The sequence below is a fragment of the Coregonus clupeaformis genome, chromosome 10, assembly GCF_020615455.1.
Source record: "Coregonus clupeaformis isolate EN_2021a chromosome 10, ASM2061545v1, whole genome shotgun sequence".
Classification (NCBI taxonomy): domain Eukaryota; kingdom Metazoa; phylum Chordata; class Actinopteri; order Salmoniformes; family Salmonidae; genus Coregonus; species Coregonus clupeaformis.
In genome coordinates this window covers 64793261-64812495 of record NC_059201.1, presented here as the reverse complement: position 1 = coordinate 64812495, position 19235 = coordinate 64793261, and the positions used below count along the sequence as shown (strand labels likewise).

At 41.7% G+C, this 19235-nt stretch overlaps 1 protein-coding gene across 1 annotated transcript; it reads right to left on the bottom strand.

Annotated features, from left to right (window-relative positions):
* Positions 1–1447: 1447 nt before the first annotated feature.
* On the bottom strand, positions 1448–16103 carry LOC121543896 (NLR family CARD domain-containing protein 3-like). The gene is made up of 8 exons (XM_045223343.1): positions 16001–16103; positions 15861–15909; positions 7943–8244; positions 3662–5488; positions 3378–3551; positions 2918–3262; positions 2550–2720; positions 1448–2255 (listed from the first exon to the last, which is right to left on the bottom strand). Exons 1-8 carry the CDS (start codon positions 16048–16050, stop codon positions 2246–2248), a joined length of 2928 nt encoding a protein of 975 aa, XP_045079278.1. The 5' UTR covers positions 16051–16103; the 3' UTR covers positions 1448–2245.
* Positions 16104–19235: the final 3132 nt, after the last annotated feature.

The window sequence follows — 19235 nt, the reverse complement described above, 5'->3', positions numbered from 1 at the left end:
AGCCATTTACAACATTAACAATGTCTACACTGTATTTCTGATGAATTTGATGTTATTTTAATGGACAAAAAAATTGCTTTTCTTTCGAAAACAAGGACATTTCTAAGTGACCCCAAACTTTTGAACGGTAGTGTGTATATATATATATATATATATATATATATATATATATATATATATATACACACACACCTTTACATAAGTATTCAGACCCTTTGCTATAAGACTCGAAATTGAGCTCAGGTGCATCCTGTTTCCATTGATCATCCTTGAGATGTTTCTACAACTTCATTGGAGTCCACCTGTGGTCAATTCAATTGATTGGACATGACAGGCACACACCTGTCTATATAAGGTCCCACAGTTGACAGTGCAAAAACCAAGCCGTGAGGTCGAAGAATTGTCCGTAGAGCTCCAAGACAGGATTGTGTCGAGGCACTGATCTGGGGAAGGGTACCAAAACATTTCTGCAGCATTGAAGGTCCCCAAGAACACAGTGGCCTCCATCATTCTTAAATGGAAGAAGTTTGGAACCACCAAGAATATTCCTAGAGCTGGCCGCCCGGCCAAACAGCAATCGGGAGAAGGACCTCAGGGAAGTGACCAAGAATCTGATGGTCACTCTGACAGAGCTCCAGAGTTCCTCTGTGGAGATGGGAGAACCTTCCAGAAGGACAACCATCTGCAGCACTCCACCAATCAGGCCTTTATGGTAGAGCGGCCAGACGGAACCCTCTCCTCAGTAAAAGGCACATGACAGCCCGCTTGGAGTTTGCCAAAAGGCACCTAAAGGACTCTCAGACCATGAGAAACAAGATTCTCTGGTCTGATGAAATCAAGATTGAACTTGAATGCTGTGGGGATGTTTTTCAGCGGCAGGGACTGGGAGACTAGTCAGGATTGAGGGAAAGATTAATGGAGCAAAGTACAGAGAGATCCTTGATGAAAACCTGCTCCAGAGTGCTCAGGACCTCAGACTGGGGCGAAGGTTCACCTTCCAACAGGACATGACCCTAAGCACACAGCCAAGACAACGCAGGAGTGGCTTCGGGACAAGTCTCTGAATGTCCTTGAGTGGCCCAACCAGAGGCCGGACTTGAACTCCATCGAACATCTCTGAAGAGACCTGAAAATAGCTGTACAGAGATGCTCCCCATCCAAACTGACAGAGCTTGAGAGGATCTGCAGAGAAGAAATGGGAGAAACTCCCCAAATACAGGTGTGCCAAGCTTGTAGCGTCATTCCCAAGAATACTTGAGGCTGTAATCGCTGCCAAAGGTGCTTCAACAAAGTACTGAGTAAAGGGTCTGAATACTTATGTAAATGTAATATTTCTGGGTTTTTTTATATCACATTTGCTAAAAAATCTAAAAACTGTTGTTGCTTTGTAATTATGGGGTATTGTTTGTAAATTTATGAGAAAAAACAACAATTTAATACATTTTAGAATACGGCTGTAATGTAACAAAATGTGGAAAAAATCAAGGGGTCTGAATACTTTCCAAATGCACTGTAGACCTATAATCAAATATACAAACCACAATAATAAAATAACAACCACAAACTACTAAACATTTAGATTTTTCCTACAGCATTTCTTAAGGCTATTTACACTAAAAACACAGGGGAAAAAATCACTTCTACTGATTTGAAGTCCTGAAGTCAGGCTCTGTCCATATTTCACTATGTCTCCAATTGGTCCAGCTAACCATTGCTGTGGTTACACTTGTAAATCCGTCCAGATTTCTACTCTATGTAGGCAACTAAAGCCTTGTTCATACTTGGCTCTAACATGCATCCTTGTCCACATTCTGATTGAGCCCACATTTTCAGATATGCGTCTACACATGCTATTAAAATGTGTCCCTCATCCGTCCACTGTGTCCGCATAGTGACCATATTTCCTCCCTCCCTGTATACAAATTATTTGCTGGATATTCTTTAAAAAATAATATTGATTAATTTATTTAAGACACATTTATGCCATAAGTCAATGCTGCCACCTGTCAATGATTTAGAGCAGGGATGGGCAACTTTTATAAGGGTGGGGGCCACAAAAAATCTGAACTCATCATGAGGGGCTGCAGTTGCTCGCGGCTCTCTACACAGCATCTGAGTCCACTGGTCAAACCTCTCTGGATGCTCAGGATAGTTTATCTGACGTCTTTTGGAGTCATGCACCACCTTCCTGTTCCCCCGAGTCAGGTACAGTTGAGGGTGTATGGTGTTGAGGTCCGGTGTGAGCTCACAGGCATCTGATGATACATAACAGAGCAAGATAATAGTTTGGCATCGTTGTTTAGTATTATTTCAAGTCTATTTAGATTATAGAGAAATGTATTGGTAGCATTTTTTGAAAATGAAGTATAATCTCATATATTCCAAATAATTCCCCCGGATATTAACCAGCACTCTGAATCATGGTCCACACTGGAGGAACAGCAGAAGAACAGACAGTGATTGAGTGACACTTTCAAAGCCTCAGTTATGGTTAGAATCATGGATTTATCTTTTTGGTGGGACATTATAACCAATGTTAATGTTTTTACCTGAGTGTCTGCTGTTTAAAGTCTGGATCCTCCAGTAGAGTAGCGGGCAGTTTCCCTGAGTCTCCTGGGTTACTGTAGCTCAGGTCCAACTCTCTCAGGTGGGAGGGATTTGAGCTGACAGCTGAAGCTAGAAAAGCACAACCTTCCTCTGTGACTCCACAGAATGACAGCCTGCAGAAAGAGGAATCTCACTCTCAGAGAAATATACACTGGTGTCATCTAGATGTCCGATAAGAGTCTACCAGATTAGTCTTCAGTATTTAGTATAATATTATCATTGTTTGAGAAAGTACATAATCTCAGAATATTAACAGTAAGGGGCTCAGTTATGGTAGGGTTAGATAATGAACACAGTGTGGAAGACTAACCTTAGTATCTTTAGTTTACAACTTGGATTCCCCAGTCCAACAGAGAGTTGTATCTTTAGTTTACAACTTGGATTCCCCAGTCCAACAGAGAGTTGTATCTTTAGTTTACAATTTGGATTCCCCAGTCCAACAGAGAGTTGTCTCTTTAGTTTACAACTTGGATTCCCCAGTCCAACAGAGAGTTGTATCTTTAGTTTACAACTTGGATTCCCCAGTCCAACAGAGAGTTGTATCACTCCTGAATCCTGCAGGTCATTGTCACTCAGGTCCAGCTCTATCAGACTTGAGTTTGAGCAGAGAACTGAAGCCAATGCTTTACTGTTTTTGATGTTACATTGCTTCAGCCTAAAGAGAAAGTAAGATTAATTGAAATTCATATAGGGTCATCATAAACTTTATGAACAGCTCTTGAAACTTTATTTCATTCAATTTGACCCGATTTGGGGATTTGTTGTTTTACTTGAGTTTCTCCAGTGGACAGAGTGGATTCTTCAGTCCAGCAGAGAGCAGCTCCATTCCTGAATCCTGCAGGTCATTGCCACTCAGGTCCAGCTCTCTCAGGTTTGAGGAGTCTGAGCTGAGAACTGAGGCCAACGACTGACAGCATTTCTCTGTGAGGTTACATCCATTCAGCCTTAGGAAGAAAAAAGACCACTATATGGGTTGATGTTAAGAAATCAACCCATATCTTTGTTTGTATTAGTGTTCTGTCTGATGACGAAAGTTTTCATTTAAAGTACTTACAGAGCTGTTCTGGAAGCCTTGACCACTGGCAGCAGCCTCACCAGACCTTCATCTGATCTGATGTACTTCTTCAGGTCAAACACATCCAGCTCCTCTTCTGAAGTTAGTAACACAAAGAGAAGAGCTGACCACTGTGCAGGAGAGAGTTCTTCTTTGGCCAGACTTCCTGAGCTCACGTAGCTTTGGATCTCCTCTACTAGTGAATGGTCATTCAGCTCATTCAGACAGTGGAACAGATTGATGCATCTCTCTGGAGAGGGATTCTCCCTGATCTTCTCCTTGATGTATCTGACTGTTTTCTCATTGGTCTCTGAGCTGCTTCCTGTCTGTGTCAGTAGGCCTCGAAGGAGAGTCTGATTGGACTCCAGTGAGAGACCGAGAAAGAAGCGGAGGAACAGGTCCAGATGTCCATTCTCACTCTGTAAGGCCTTGTCCACTGCCCTCTTGTAGAGGATTGTTGCAGCTGTGTCTTTGGATGTCTGAAGTTTCCTGGTTGTTTTGTGTTCAGACATTACATTTACAGTGTCATTGTTGAATGTGAGAAACACAAATAAAGCTGCCAGAAACTCTTGAATGCTCAGATGCACAAAGCAGTAGACCTTCTCCTGGTGCAGCCCAAACTCCTCTCTAAAGATCTCTGTGCACACTCCTGAGTACACTGATGCTTCTGTGACATCAGTGCCACACTCTCTCAGGTCTTCCTCGTAGAAGATCAGATTGCCCTTTTCCAGCTGCTGAAAAGCCAGTTTTCCCAGTGCCAGGATGGTAGTTTTGTTCCAATAATGATCCAATGCAAGATCTCCAAGATACTTCTGACCACTCTGTTTGGTCTGAAACACCAGGAATTGTGAGTACATTTGAGTCAGAGTCTTGGGCAAATCTCTGCTCTCTGCTTCACGCAACATTTCTTCGAGAACTGTGGCTGAAATCCAACTGAAGACTGGTATGTGGCACATGATGTAAATGCTCCTTGAAGACTTCAAATGCTTGATGATTCTGTTGGCCAGGTTCACATCACTGATTCTCTTCCTGAAGTACTCTTCTTTCTGTGGGTCGTTAAACCCTCGTACTTCTGTCACACGGTCAACACACTCAGGAAGGATCTGATTGGCTGCTGCAGGTCGAGAGGTGATCCAGAGGAGAGAAGAGGGAAGCAGATTTCCCTTGATGAGGTTTGTCAGTAGGACATCCACTGAAGTTGGCTCTATGACATCACAACAGTTCTCATTATTCTGGAAGTCTAAAGGAAGTCGACACTCATCCAGACCATCAAAGACAAACATAACTTTGTACTTTTCAAAGTCTGTTATCCCTGATTCTTTGGTTTCTATGAAGAAGTGATTGAGAAGTTCAACCAAGCTGTGTTTTTTCTTCATCAGATTCAGCTCTCGAAAAGGGAGAGAAAATATCAAGTGGACATCATGATTCGCTTTTTCTTCAGCCCAGTCTAGAATGAACTTCTGCACGGAGACTGTTTTTCCAATGCCAGCGACTCCCTTTGTCAGCACTGTTCTGATACGTTTGTCTTGTCCAGGTAAGGCTTTATAAATGTCGTTGTACTTGATTGGTATCTCTTGTGTTGCTGCTCTTCTAGATGCCGTCTCAATCTGTCTCACTTCATGTAACTTATTGACCAGTCCACTTCCACCTTCTGTGATGTAGAGCTCTGTGTAGATCTTATTGAGAAGTGTTGGGTTTCCCTGTTTTGCTATTCCCTCAAAGACACGCTCACACCTCCTCTTCATGTTGGACTTGAGTCTAAGTTGGCACACAGTAAGCTCACCCAAAAGACCTGACAATTTAGATAGCATTAATGTTAACATGTTACTACAGATACATTCAGGGCTTCAAGCAGCTATGTATTACAGTGTATACTTTCAAGCAAACAAGCTTATAGGCCTCTCTTATACACTGTGTGCTTTTGCAAACAGATTAGCTCGAAGAAGATACATTTAATATAGACATGTAGATTAGGGAGAGTGTATTTACAGAAATTCTCAGTGATATTTCTCTGGACATACATGAGGTTCATTCTTCAAATTCTGGTGCATTTGGGCATGGCATTTAGGATTTTAAAAAAATAATCTAGATTTAAAACATCTTCCCATTCTATATCAACTAATATGGCAGCTTAATAATTTTGAATAATTGTTCTATTATGATAACATTGTTCCACCAGTAGGCGTAGTAACACAAATGACGGTAACACCAATGACACATTTTTGGTAATTGAGGATTTTCTCGAATGGAGGCCACAGATGCTAAAATATAAGGTAATTTACTAAAGTAATAGAATTAATCATTTTGCTCACAATGTAATTTCCCTTCATTTTCATTGAGTAACACCAATGACACTTTGTATTTAGACAACCAATTATCTATGGAATCCTCAAATTTATGACATACTAAAAGGGTGTGATTAGCTAAGAATTGTCTTTAATATAGACTCCTCCCCCGAAAACGGTTTGTCACTGGAATGCTCAAGGTCCTTGTATATCTTTGTAATTAGTGATTTTCAAGGCGGTAACACCAATGACATAAAACTTAGGGACACATTATACAGTGGGGAAAAAAAGTATTTAGTCAGCCACCAATTGTGCAAATTCTCCCACTTAAAAAGATGAGAGAGGCCTGTAATTTTCATCATAGGTACACGTCAACTATGACAGACAAATTGAGGAAAGAAAATCCAGAAAATCACATTGTAGGATTTTTAATGAATTTATTTGCAAATTATGGTGGAAAATAAGGATTTGGTCACCTACAAACAAGCAAGATTTCTGGCTCTCACAGACCTGTAACTTCTTCTTTAAGAGGCTCCTCTGTCCTCCACTCGTTACCTGTATTAATGGCACCTGTTTGAACTTGTTATCAGTATAAAAGACACCTGTCCACAACCTCAAACAGTCACACTCCAAACTCCACTATGGCCAAGACCAAAGAGCTGTCAAAGGACACCAGAAACAAAATTGTAGACCTGCACCAGGCTGGGAAGACTGAATCTGCAATAGGTAAGCAGCTTGGTTTGAAGAAATCAACTGTGGGAGCAATTATTAGGAAATGGAAGACATACAAGACCACTGATAATCTCCCTCTATCTGGGGCTCCATGCAAGATCTCACCCCGTGGGGTCAAAATGATCAGAAGAACGGTGAGCAAAAATCCCAGAACCACACGGGGGGACCTAGTGAATGACCTGCAGAGAGCTGGGACCAAAGTAACAAAGCCTACCATCAGTAACACACTACGCCGCCAGGGACTCAAATCCTGCAGTGCCAGACGTGTCCCCCTGCTTAAGCCAGTACATGTCCAGGCCCGTCTGAAGTTTGCTAGAGTGCATTTGGATGATCCAGAAGAGGATTGGGAGAATGTCATATGGTCAGATGAAACCAAAATATAACTTTTTGGTAAAAACTCAACTCGTCGTGTTTGGAGGACAAAGAATGCTGAGTTGCATCCAAAGAACACCATACTTACTGTGAAGCATGGGGGTGGAAACATCATGCTTTGGGGCTGTTTTTCTGCAAAGGGACCAGGACGACTGATCCGTGTAAAGGAAAGAATGAATGGGGCCATGTATCGTGAGATTTTGAGTGAAAACCTCCTTCCATCAGCAAGGGCATTGAAGATGAAACGTGGCTGGGTCTTTCAGCATGACAATGATCCCAAACACACCGCCCGGGCAACGAAGGAGTGGCTTCGTAAGAAGCATTTCAAGGTCCTGGAGTGGCCTAGCCAGTCTCCAGATCTCAACCCCATAGAAAATCTTTGGAGGGAGTTGAAAGTCTGTGTTGCCCAGCGACAGCCCCAAAACATCACTGCTCTAGAGGAGATCTGCATGGAGGAATGGGCCAAAATACCATTCCTAATTTTGTCTGTCATAGTTGACGTGTACCTATGATGAAAATTACAGGCCTCTCTCATCTTTTTAAGTGGGAGAACTTGCACAATTGGTGGCTGACTAAATACTTTTTCCCCACTGTATTTGTAAAAAAATAAGGTATTTTTATTGATCTATACACTATATTAAATACTTTTGTTTACTTTCTAGCATTCAAAATAATAGATAGATATCTCTAAATCCCCAAAACATGTCACTACAACTCTACTCATCAATACTGGGGAAAGCCAATTTGCTTGCCATAAGTACTTTAAAAATGCATAAACATAAAGTTTTGCAGTATAAAGGACTTGCATTAAGTTTTATAATTGATAAACAGTTCAATACCAATAAAAACATGTATGATGTGTACCTATTTGCCATTTTAAAGTGTTTTTCACGGTTGCAAAGGCGAGGGACACAAATGCCACTGCATTTCAAGAACGACCCATGAGGCATTGAAGACTAAAGGCATAGAGTTCTTACTTTTCTCCAGTGTGTCAGCGAGCTCCTTCTGATCCATGTTCGTCAGGACGTGCAGTGTGATCTTCAGAGCCGCCTCTCTGGCACTCTTCTGCTTCTTCTCATCTTCACTGTCCACCACTTCCTCATCTTCTCCCTGACTCTCAGAGCATGGACTCAGAAGCCTCTCGACCCTCTTCAACTCACTCTTCATAAAAGTAATGATGTTGGCTTCAACCGACTGTTGAAACAAACATAAAAATGTTTTTATAAATGTGTTATGATGGGACCTTTCCAAGCTGTTTTTACAGTTGAAGTCGGAAGTTTACATACATCTTAGCCAAATACATTTAAACTCTGTTTTTCACAATTCCTGACATTTAATCCTAGTAAAAATGCCCTGTCTTAGGTCAGTTAGGATCACCTCTTTATTTTAAGAATGTGAAATGTCAGAATAATAGTAGAGAGAATGATTTATTTCAGCTTGTATTTCTTTCATCACATTCCCAGTGGGTCAGAAGTTTACATACCTCAATTAGTATTTGGTAGCATTGCCTTTAAATTGTTTAACCTGGGTCAAACGTTTCGGGTAGCCTTCCACAAGCTTCCCACAATAAGTTGGGTGAATTTTGGCCCATTCCTCCTGACAGAGCTGGTGTAACTGAGTCAGGTTTGTAGGCCTCCTTGCTCGCACACGCTTTTTCAGTTCTTCCCACACATTTTCTATAGGATTGAGGTCAGGACTTTTGGATGGCCACTCCAATACCTTGACTTTGTTGTCCTTAAGCCATTTTGCCACAACTTTGGAAGTATGCTTGGGGTCATTGTCCATTTGGAAGACCCATTTGCGACCAAGCTTTAACTTCCTGACTGATGTCTTGAGATGTTGCTTCAATATATCCATAATTTTCCTTCCTCATGATGCCATCTATTTTGTGAAGTGCACCAGTCCCTCTTGCAGCAAAGCACCCCCACAGCATGATGCTGCCACCCCCGTGCTTCACGGTTGGGATGGTGTTCTTCGGCTTGCAAGCGACCCCCTTTTTCCTCCAAACATAACGATGGTAATTATGGCCAAACAGTTCTATTTTTGTTTAATCAGACCAGAGGACATTTCTCCAAAAAGTACGATCTTTGTCCCCATGTGCAGTTGCAAACCGTAGTCTGGCTTATTTATGGTGGTTTTGGAGCAGTGGCTTCTTCCTTGCTGAGCGGGCTTTCAGGTTATGTCGATATAGGACTAGTTTTTACTGCGGATATAGATACTTTTGTACCTGTTTTCTCCAGCATCTTCACAAGGCCCTTTGCTGTTGTTCTGGGATTGATTTGCACTTTTCGCACCAAAGTACGTTCATCTCTAGGAGACAGAACGCGTCTCCTTCCTGAGCGGTATGACGGCTGCGTGGTCCCATGGTGTTTATACTTGCGTACTATTGTTTATACAGATGAACGTGGTACCTTCAGGCGTTTGGAAATTGCTCCCAAGGATGAACCAGACTTGTGGAGGTCTACATTTTTTTTTTCTGAGGTCTTGGCTGATTTCTTTTGATTTACCCATGATGTCAAGCAAAGAGGCACTGAGTTTGAAGGTAGGCCTTGAAATACATCCACAGGTAATGTATGCACTCACTAAATGTAAGTCGCTCTGGATAAGAGCGTCTGCTAAATGACAAAAAATAAAAAATAAAGTACACCTCCAATTGACTCAAATTGTGTAAATTAGCCTATCAGAAGCTTCTAAAGCCATGACATCATTTTCTGGAATTTTCCAAGCTGTTTAAAGGCACAGTAAACTTCTGACCCACTGGAATTGTGATACAGTGAATTATAAGTGAAATAATCTGTCTGGAAACAATTCTTGGAAAAATTACTTGTGTCATGCACAAAGTAGATGTCCTAACCGACTTGCCAAAACTATAGTTTGTTAACAACAAATTTGTGGAGTGGTTAAAAAATGAGTTTTAATGACTCCAACCTAAGTGTATGTAAACTTCCGACTTCAACTGTATATGTTTTGATATACCAGGGAGTATTCAAACCCAGGCCTCAAGGCCCTCAGTGCTGCTGGTTTTATTAGGGATGAAACCTATTGTTATTCTTAGATTTGTTTTCCCCATTGTTATTCTTAGATTTCTTTCCCCCTTATTCTTAGATTTGTTTTCCCCCCCCCTTTTCCCATGGTCAAACAACTCAAGCATAGATTGATAACTTGTTTTCTAATATGGCACACAGAAAGTAGATGCCATGAGGAACTCGGTCAAAAATAATGGCACCGATTGGCCTATAGGTGTTGCTGTTATAGGCAGTCTCACTTAAACCCTCTTATCTCCTCCCCCCATTTGATCTAGAGACTTGAAACTTTGTATGTAGGTGTCTTTCCTCATGCTGAACAAATTTGCCTCAAGAACCCATAAGGTCCGTCAGGATAGATTTTCCTCCATCTTTGGAATTTTGGAAAACCTTTGAAAAACGTATTCTCATGGACCATAAGTCCAATATCAGAAGGCAGGCCCATGGTACATATTGTAATGACCCAGCTGGGTCATAAAGTAAAAGAGAGACGGGCACCAGGTGTACAGGCAGAACACAGGTTTATTCCTGAATGGGCTATTGTTCAGGCCACAGCCCACGCCGCTAAACCTCGAACATACACAAATATAACATGTCAAATCAAGGGTCCCGAACAGAAGAGAGAGAGATGAGACCGTAACCCCTATTTAAGCATTCCAAAACCCCGCGGGATTACCCATCATACCCCCCCAACCTTTCCATCTGTCCTGGCATATTTAACCCCTGCTAGCACCCATGAGAACGATAACACACCCATGAACACAGAACACAATACAGGGTCGTTACAATATCATAATTTCGTTTGAGAAAAGCTAAGGAATTGGTCAAGAGATGGCTGAGTTACTGATAAATCAGGAAATTTGATTTTAGGTGTCCATTTAAATCCTTTTAAAATCCACTTAGCAATGGTCTATCACCTTAAAACGATTTAGGGTCATCAACAACATTACCATGATGAACCATATTACGTTTGCCATTGATATCTTTAAAAAATTAGTACAATCCCCTTTGACTATGTAACACTAATGCTTAAAATAATCATAAAATATCTTCTCATGGACTAAAAGTCAGATTCACTCCAAATGTGGTCTTTGGAATCACAATAGTCCCTAAAGAGTTTGAGAAAATAACGTTGATGCATTCAAAGATGGCCACACTATACCAGTAGATGCATATTAGCACAAACACTAATATGCTAAAATATGCTATCTTTATGTTCCTAGGGGCAGGACATCTGTTTTTGGGAGATGTAGGGTTATAGCATATCTGGTCAAGTCATTAATATCCGTTGGGTAATTGGTTGAGGCTTCTTGGGTGTGTAACCCAGAGCTATTCTCTATTACTTAGTGAAGGTCCCCTTAGCCTATCAGAGGGAACGTAGGGGGAGCAATGTGAATTAATCATTGTTTACAAAACGGTTTTCGGAACATATGCTGATATGCCCCTTATCTTTCATAACATTGAGAAATAATCTTTCAAATAAAAAATATACACTTATTGTAGCAGTTTTGCACAGAACCATAAGCTTGCACACAGGTGTTTGGCGCACGCTAGTAGATAGTTCATTAGCACAGTTGGCCGCCTCTGTCTTCTGTTAACAAGCGCTGTAACATGGAGATATGGCCATGTGGGAACACTAACCCTATAAAGGTGTGTGTAGTAATTTATCCTTTTGTTTCTTGAAAATTATTTCTCGCTGATATGAAAGATACTTTCCTTATATTTCGAAAACCGTAACGCAAGCAACCTTTTAACCTTCAGAACGAGCATCGGGGCTCTTAACAAAACCCCGCCGGCCATAAGATACTATGGTCAATAGGCGCTAAAGGTAGTCAGCGTCTATGAATGGGTTATCAGTGAGCTAGTGGACCCATTGAAGTGGACGGCTAGCTAGTGTATCACTAGCGGGCTGTTTCAATTGCGGACTGCGTGAGCCAAGCCATCTATCCCGCTAAGAGTAAGTAGTCGGTTTCTATATAATTGGGATCAGTACCCCACTCTACCAAAGGAGACTAGATAGCGCCCACAGCCCCGTGCGTTGCTGGAACGTCTGAACGTTTTCCCCGGGAGATCAGATAGCGCACACGCCCCGCGAACCTGTGGGTTCCTCTGATCAGAAGAGACAGAACTGTGTGAGGAATGCAAAGGAAATACGTTAAGAATTTGATGAAGTGGTTGGTGCACACCGACTGACCCGTATGGTCGATGGAGTGAGGAAGCCCACTCCATCCATTCTATTGTTTTTTGAAGAAGAGTCTCTCCCTTCTTACGTGTATTTGGGTTTTGTGGGACACCATGTAAGAGCCTTCGTGCCCAAACCCATGCAATGTCATAAATGCAAATGATTTGGTCAAGTGTATGTAGACGGGAGGAGTATCGTATGCCAGCTGAACCTAAATGCTGCAATTGTGGTGGCGAACATGCACCCGAATTCCTGAAGTGCCCTGTTAGGGTGAAGGAGACAGAGGTAGCAAGAATAAGGGCTGTCCAACATGTCTCCTATCTGGAGGCGGTGAGAAGAGTGGACGAAAGGAGTGACGTTGAAGAAATAAAGGTAGTAGGAGTAGAGACATAGGGATTACAAGGAATCCTGTCGATGAATGCTCCGTCCTCACAGGCCCCTGAGCCTGTGTAGGGATGTGATTTCAACTGTGATTGAAGGATTGGCATTGTTTTTTATTTATATATTTTTTGGTATGATGTCGGGTTCCCCCCATTGTATATTTATCCTTGTGATTGTATAGCATACCATTCTTGATTAGTATCATTAAGGTGATATTTTCTATACTATAGAATATGGGTTTAACTGTGTTTATCAACTTTGACAAGGTATTTTAAAGGGAGGTTATTGCCATTCTTACAGTTTTGGTTATTGGTTGAGTGAATAATTTTATTGCAAGTGACCATATCTTGTCCATTTTATTGGTCATTAAACTTTGGGTCCTTATATGAAGCCCAGCCGGTATAAGAGATGTTGTTTTTCTTATTCATAGATATTATTTATTATTAATACAAATGATCAACTGAGACACTGCTTGGTGTGTAACGGGTCAGGTTATACTAAGGGTATTTGAATAGGGAATGAGAACACACCTGTTTTATTTTTATTTTAGTTAGATGGCCCAGACCACCCCTTTAGACCACTGACAACCAGAATTCACCTTGGTTAGGAAAAGGGGTACTACAGGTATGTGAAGTCACTCCGAGCCTTTACTAAAACACAACATATGGCGGACAGTTTCTCTCGCCTTGGATCTGAAACCAGAAGTAACCACCAAATTCAATGATAGTTAACTTAAAATGTTAAGACAAATCTAACATTCCTGCGCCCCAATAACAATGTTGCCGAGGAGGGCTTGCTAACTGTCCATTGATCAGCACAGCAATTGATAAAACAGGACCATGTTTGAGTCATATCAGGTAGCTTAGTGGTTAAGAGCGTTGTGCCAGTAACCGAAAGGTCGCTGGTTCTAATCCCCGAGCCGACTAGGTGAAAAAAAAACTGTCTGTGCCCTTGAGCAAGGCATTTAACCCTGATTGCTCCTGTAAATCGCTCCGGATAAGAGCGTCTGCTAAAATGACTAAAATGTACTTGTAGCTAGCTAGTGAAATGCTAATTTGCAATGCTAGATAGATAACGCATTAGCTAGACTACTTCCATGAAATTTGGTATGTAAACCTTACAGTGGGGAGAACAAGTATTTGATACACTGCCGATTTTTCAGGTTTTCCTACTTACAAAGCATGTAGAGGTCTGTAATTTTTATCATAGGTACACTTCAACTGTGAGAGATGGAATCTAATACAAAAATCCAGTAAATCACATTGTATGATTTTTAAGTAATTAATTTGCATTTTATTGCATGACATAAGTATTTGATCACCTACCAACCAGGAAGAATTCTGGCTCTCACAGACCTGTTCGTTTTTCTTTAAGAAGCCCTCCTGTTCTCCACTCATTACCTGTATTAACTGCACCTGTTTGAACTCGTTACCTGTATAAAAGACACCTGTACACACACTAAATCAAACAGACTCCAACCTCTCCACAATGGCCAAGACCAGAGAGCTGTGTAAGGACATCAGGGATAAAATTGGAGACCTGCACAAGGCTGGGATGGGCTACAGGACAATAGGCAAGCAGCTTGGTGAGAAGGCAACAACTGTTGGCGCAATTATTAGAAAATGGAAGAAGTTCAAGATGACGGTCAATCACCCTCGGTCTGGTGCTCCATGCAAGATCTCACCTCGTGGGGCATCAATGATCATGAGGAAGGTGAGGGATCAGCCCAGAACTACACGGCAGGACCTGGTCAATGACCTGAAGAGAGCTGGGACCACAGTCTCAAAGAAAACCATTAGTAACACACTACGCTGTCATGGATTAAAATCCTGCAGCGCACGCAAGGTCCCCCTGCTCAAGCCAGCGCATGTCCAGGCCCGTCTGAAGTTTGCCAATGACCATCTGGATGATCCAGAGGAGGAATGGGAGAAGGTCATCTGGTCTGATGAGACAAAAATAGAGCTTTTGGTCTAAACTCCACTCGCCGTGTTTGGAGGAAGAAGAAGTATGAGTACAACCCCAAGAACACCATCCCAACCGTGAAGCATGGAGGTGGAAACATCATTCTTTGGGGATGCTTTTCTGCAAAGGGGACAGGACGACTGCACCATATTGAGGGGAGGATGGATGGGGCCATGTATCGCGAGATCTTGGCCAACAACCTCCTTCCCTCAGTAAGAGCATTGAAGATGGGTCGTGGCTCGGTCTTCCAGCATGACAACGACCCGAAACACACAGCCAGGGCAACTAAGGAGTGGCTCCGTAAGAAGCATCTCAAGGTCCTGGAGTGGCCTAGCCAGTCTCCAGACCTGAACCCAATAGAAAATCTTTGGAGGGAGCTGAAAGTCCGTATTGCCCAGCGACAGCCCCCGAAACCCTGAAGGATCTGGAGAAGGTCTGTATGGAGGAGTGGGCCAAAATCCCTGCTGCAGTGTGTGCAAACCTGGTCAAGACCTACAGGAAACTTATGATCTCTGTAATTGCAAACAAAGGTTTCTGTACCAAATATTAAGTTCTGCTTTTCTGATGTATCAAATACTTATGTCATGCAATAAAATGCAAATTAATTACTTAAAAATCATACAATGTGATTTTCTGGATTTTGGTTTTAGATTCCGTCTCTCACAGTTGAAGTGTACCTATGATAAAAATTACAGACCTCTACATGCTTTGTAAGTAGGAAAACCTGCAAAATCGGCCCCACTGTATGTATACGTCCTTAGAAGCTGTGTGAATATAAAGTCACTGCATCCTGAGATGGCTGCACCAGACCAGTTGGTGGCACTATAGATGTCATTGGCACCAAAGGATACTAGAGCAATAACTCTTGATCAAGTGGACTTTGTCTCTTGCAAATGAATGCTAGATTTAAATTATGCAGACAAACAATGTGAAATATTGTGATTAGTAAATCTGTATAATCACATCTTGCTGCCTTGCCGAATGTAGTGAAAAGTGGATATTTTATTCAGTAAAATTAGAAACCGGAAGTCCTGCTGCTTGCGTAGTCAGTGTATTACAGCTACTTTATTGAAGTATTTTGGAACACTAATGTGGAGTATACCAACTGAGAGTTAAGTCTTTTACACAAAGTGCTTGCTTTGTTATCCAACTGATTGTGTGTCCTTTCTGTCATCCTTTAAATCCCTGTTCATTGCTGCTCCCAACTATATTTGTCACGTGTAGTTTTCGACTGGATAAAATAGTGGCATGAGTCAGCTCACCTTGAATATGGAGGACAGGTCCATTTGATGACTCTGGGGAGACTGGACACTGGGAAATAAACAGAACAGAAGACTGGAGATCTTAGAGGAACAGAGAGAGAGGGTGTGGTCTGCTGAGTTACTCACTCATAAACTCTTACCTTTGATCAGTAGAAGCGTCTTCCTCGCTGAACTTAGGTGGATGACCCATTGACTTGTCACTCTTGAAGGATACACCGCTGGGTACAGTTGAGTCTGGAGTCTCAGAAGACCCTGTCAGAAGAGACCAGAGCACTTCAATATATAGTCAGCAGTGTTAGGGAGTAGTGAACTACATATAGTTCAACTAGTAATTTAACTACAGTTTGCAGTAGCTTGGTGGTAGTTGAACTCAATTCAAATCTAGGTGGTGTTTTCAGTAGTTCATTACTTTTTACCTTGAGGCTAGCTCCTGGAACTACACTACTCCTTTTTGGCAAAAAATTAAACATTAAAATATGGGTGAGGTAGGCAATCAGTTCCTTTCTTTTTTGGCATCAGACCTGCCTAATTCTCACTTGAAACGTTGTTCTTGTGATTAATAGGCTAAATTACACATTCTGTTAACATATGACCCCAAAGTGATCTGTTCTTGCAATTTGTCGTCTATGACATTCCAGATTTACATATGATCATTATTCACAGAGTAGTTTTGATGTAGTGAACTACTTTTCAAAGTAACTTTAGTTAAGTAAACTACAGTTTTCTTAAAGGGGGTAGCTTTAGTGTTGCTTAACTTCTTCCAGTGTGAAGTCATTGGTAGCTTGGTAAACTATATTTTCAGAGTAGCTTCCCCAACACTGATAGTCAGACACGAATTATTCCAGAATCTGAAATAGACATAGAGAAAAGCTAAAAGGAAGCTGGGACATTCTTATTTTTTTTGATTGATCAATGACTTGATCATGTGTTTTCGACCTTTCTAACCTTTGCAAATGCTGATGTTAAGTCAGTAAAAGCAGAAAATATGTCTAATGTAATTTATTAAAATGCAGTTGTTATTTCCCAGGTTCTGCCTCATGGATAATCTATAAATAAATTGGTCATTTAGCAGACGCTCTTATCCAGAGCGACTTACAGGAGCAATTAGGGTTAAGTGCCTTGCTCAAGGGCACATCGACAGATTTTTCACTTAGTCGGCTCGGGGATTAGAACCAGAGACCTTTCGGTTACTGGCACAACGCTCTTAACCACTAAGCTACCTGCCGCCCAATAAGTAGCTGCCCAATATCTCACACCAAATGCATTGCAGGCATGTATAATAACACGCATATTCTTAACCCACACAACTATCCCCATAAACTCTCACCTTTGCTTATCCTTACTGAACTCTATTGGATGACCCATAGACTTGTCACTCTTTAGGGACACACAGCTGGGTCCCGGGGAGACTGGTCTCTCCTGCTGGACACTATCAGAAGCACATAAGGACAAGACTTCCAGCATAGCAGTACAGGGAGTAATAAGGTCGTTCCATATGATTTCAATCACTTTCTGACTGCACCCCTTTTGATTTGAACAGAACCTTCCATACAAGTTTGCCCCTGGTAGAAGTGGTCAGAAAGTGATTTTCTGGACCTGAATGCCAAAACATTCAGGAGATAAAGGTTCTCAAAGTTGACCCATTTTGCATACCCCACCCTACCATGAGACATCCATTTCTTCATCGCTGAAAAAGATAAACAGTTGAGTTTGATATAATTTGAAAGCTTACAAACAGGGTTGTCAAACTATTTTATAATTTCTTTAAAACATTCCAAAAAAATTACATTTAAAGTTCCAATGCAGCCGTTTTTATCTCAATATCAAATCATTTCTGGGTAACAATTAAGTAACTTACTGTGATTGTTTTCAATTAAAATGGTGAAAAAGAAACAAAAATAGCTTCTTAGCAAATAGCAATTTCTCAAGCAAGAATTTAGCTAGGGCTGTCTGGAAGTGGTTTGGGTGGGAGGGGAAAACTGAAAATTGGCTGTTATTGGCAGAGAGGTTTGGAACTGTCTTTCTTATTGGTCTATTAAAGGCCAAAACTCCCTCCGACCAAACAGGCAGAAATTTCAGGCGATCTTTTCAAACAGCTCTTACTCTAAAATCGCATTATCATCATTTTCACAATTTCACAATATTATTCCAACCTCATAGAGTGGAAATGTATATAAAACACAGGAAAATAAAGTTTTTGACTGCACTGGGCCTTTAACATAAATTATCTAAAAACATATACACTCAGTGCCAAGTTTATTAGATACACCCATCTAGTACCGGGTCTGACCCCCCGTTGCCTACAGAACAGCCTGAATTCTTCGGGGCATGGAAACTTAGCTCAATTGGTATCAAGGGACCTAACTTGTGCAGGAAAACATTCCCCACACCATTACACCACCGCCACCAGCCTGTACCGTTGACACCAGGCAGGATGGGGCCATGGACTCATGCTGCTTATGCCAAATCCTGACTCTGCCATCAGCATGACACAACAGGAGCTGGGATTCGTTGGACCAGGCAATGTTTTTCCACTCCTCAATTGTCCAGTGTTGGTGATCGCGTGCCCACTGGAGCCGCTTCTTCTTGTTTTTAACTGATAGGAGTGGAACCCGGTGTGGTCGTCTGCTGCAATAGCCAATCAGTGACAAGGACCGACGAGTTGTGCGTTCCGAGATGCCGTTCTGCACACCACTGTTGTACTGTGCCGTTATCTGCCTGTTTGTGTCCCGCCTTTTAGCTTGCACGATTCTAGCCATTCTCCTTCGACCTCTCATCAACGAGCTGTTTTTGCCCACAGGACTGCCACTGAATGGATGTTTTTTGTTTGTCGCACCATTCTCAGTAAACCCTAGATCCTGTTGCGTGTGAAAACCCCAGGAGGCCGGCCGTTTCAGAGATACTGGAACCGGCGCACTTGGCACTGACGATCATTCCACGCTCAAAGTCACTTAGGTCACTCGTGTTGCCCTTTGTAACGTTCAATCGAACAGTAACTGAAAGCCTCGATGCCTCTCTGCCTGCTTTATATAGCAAGCCATGGCCACATGACTCACTGTCTGTAGGAGCGAACCATTTTCGTGAATGGGGTGTAGCTAATAAACTGGTCACTGAGTGTATGTTGTAGTTTAGACCCTATTTTACATTATCAGAGGTGGTTGTGTTGTACCCAGTTGAGACACAGCATGCTCTTCTTCAATACAGAGTGGGTGTCATATTATGGCTGATAAATGAACAAATATTTATACTTTCAAATCGTACCAAAAAGATGGTTGCAGGTCCACACATCAGAGCATGTTGACTTGAGTGGGAATATCCATTGTTTTATATTAAACTGTCCATTTTCCACAGGAAACCTATTGAAATATATAGAAT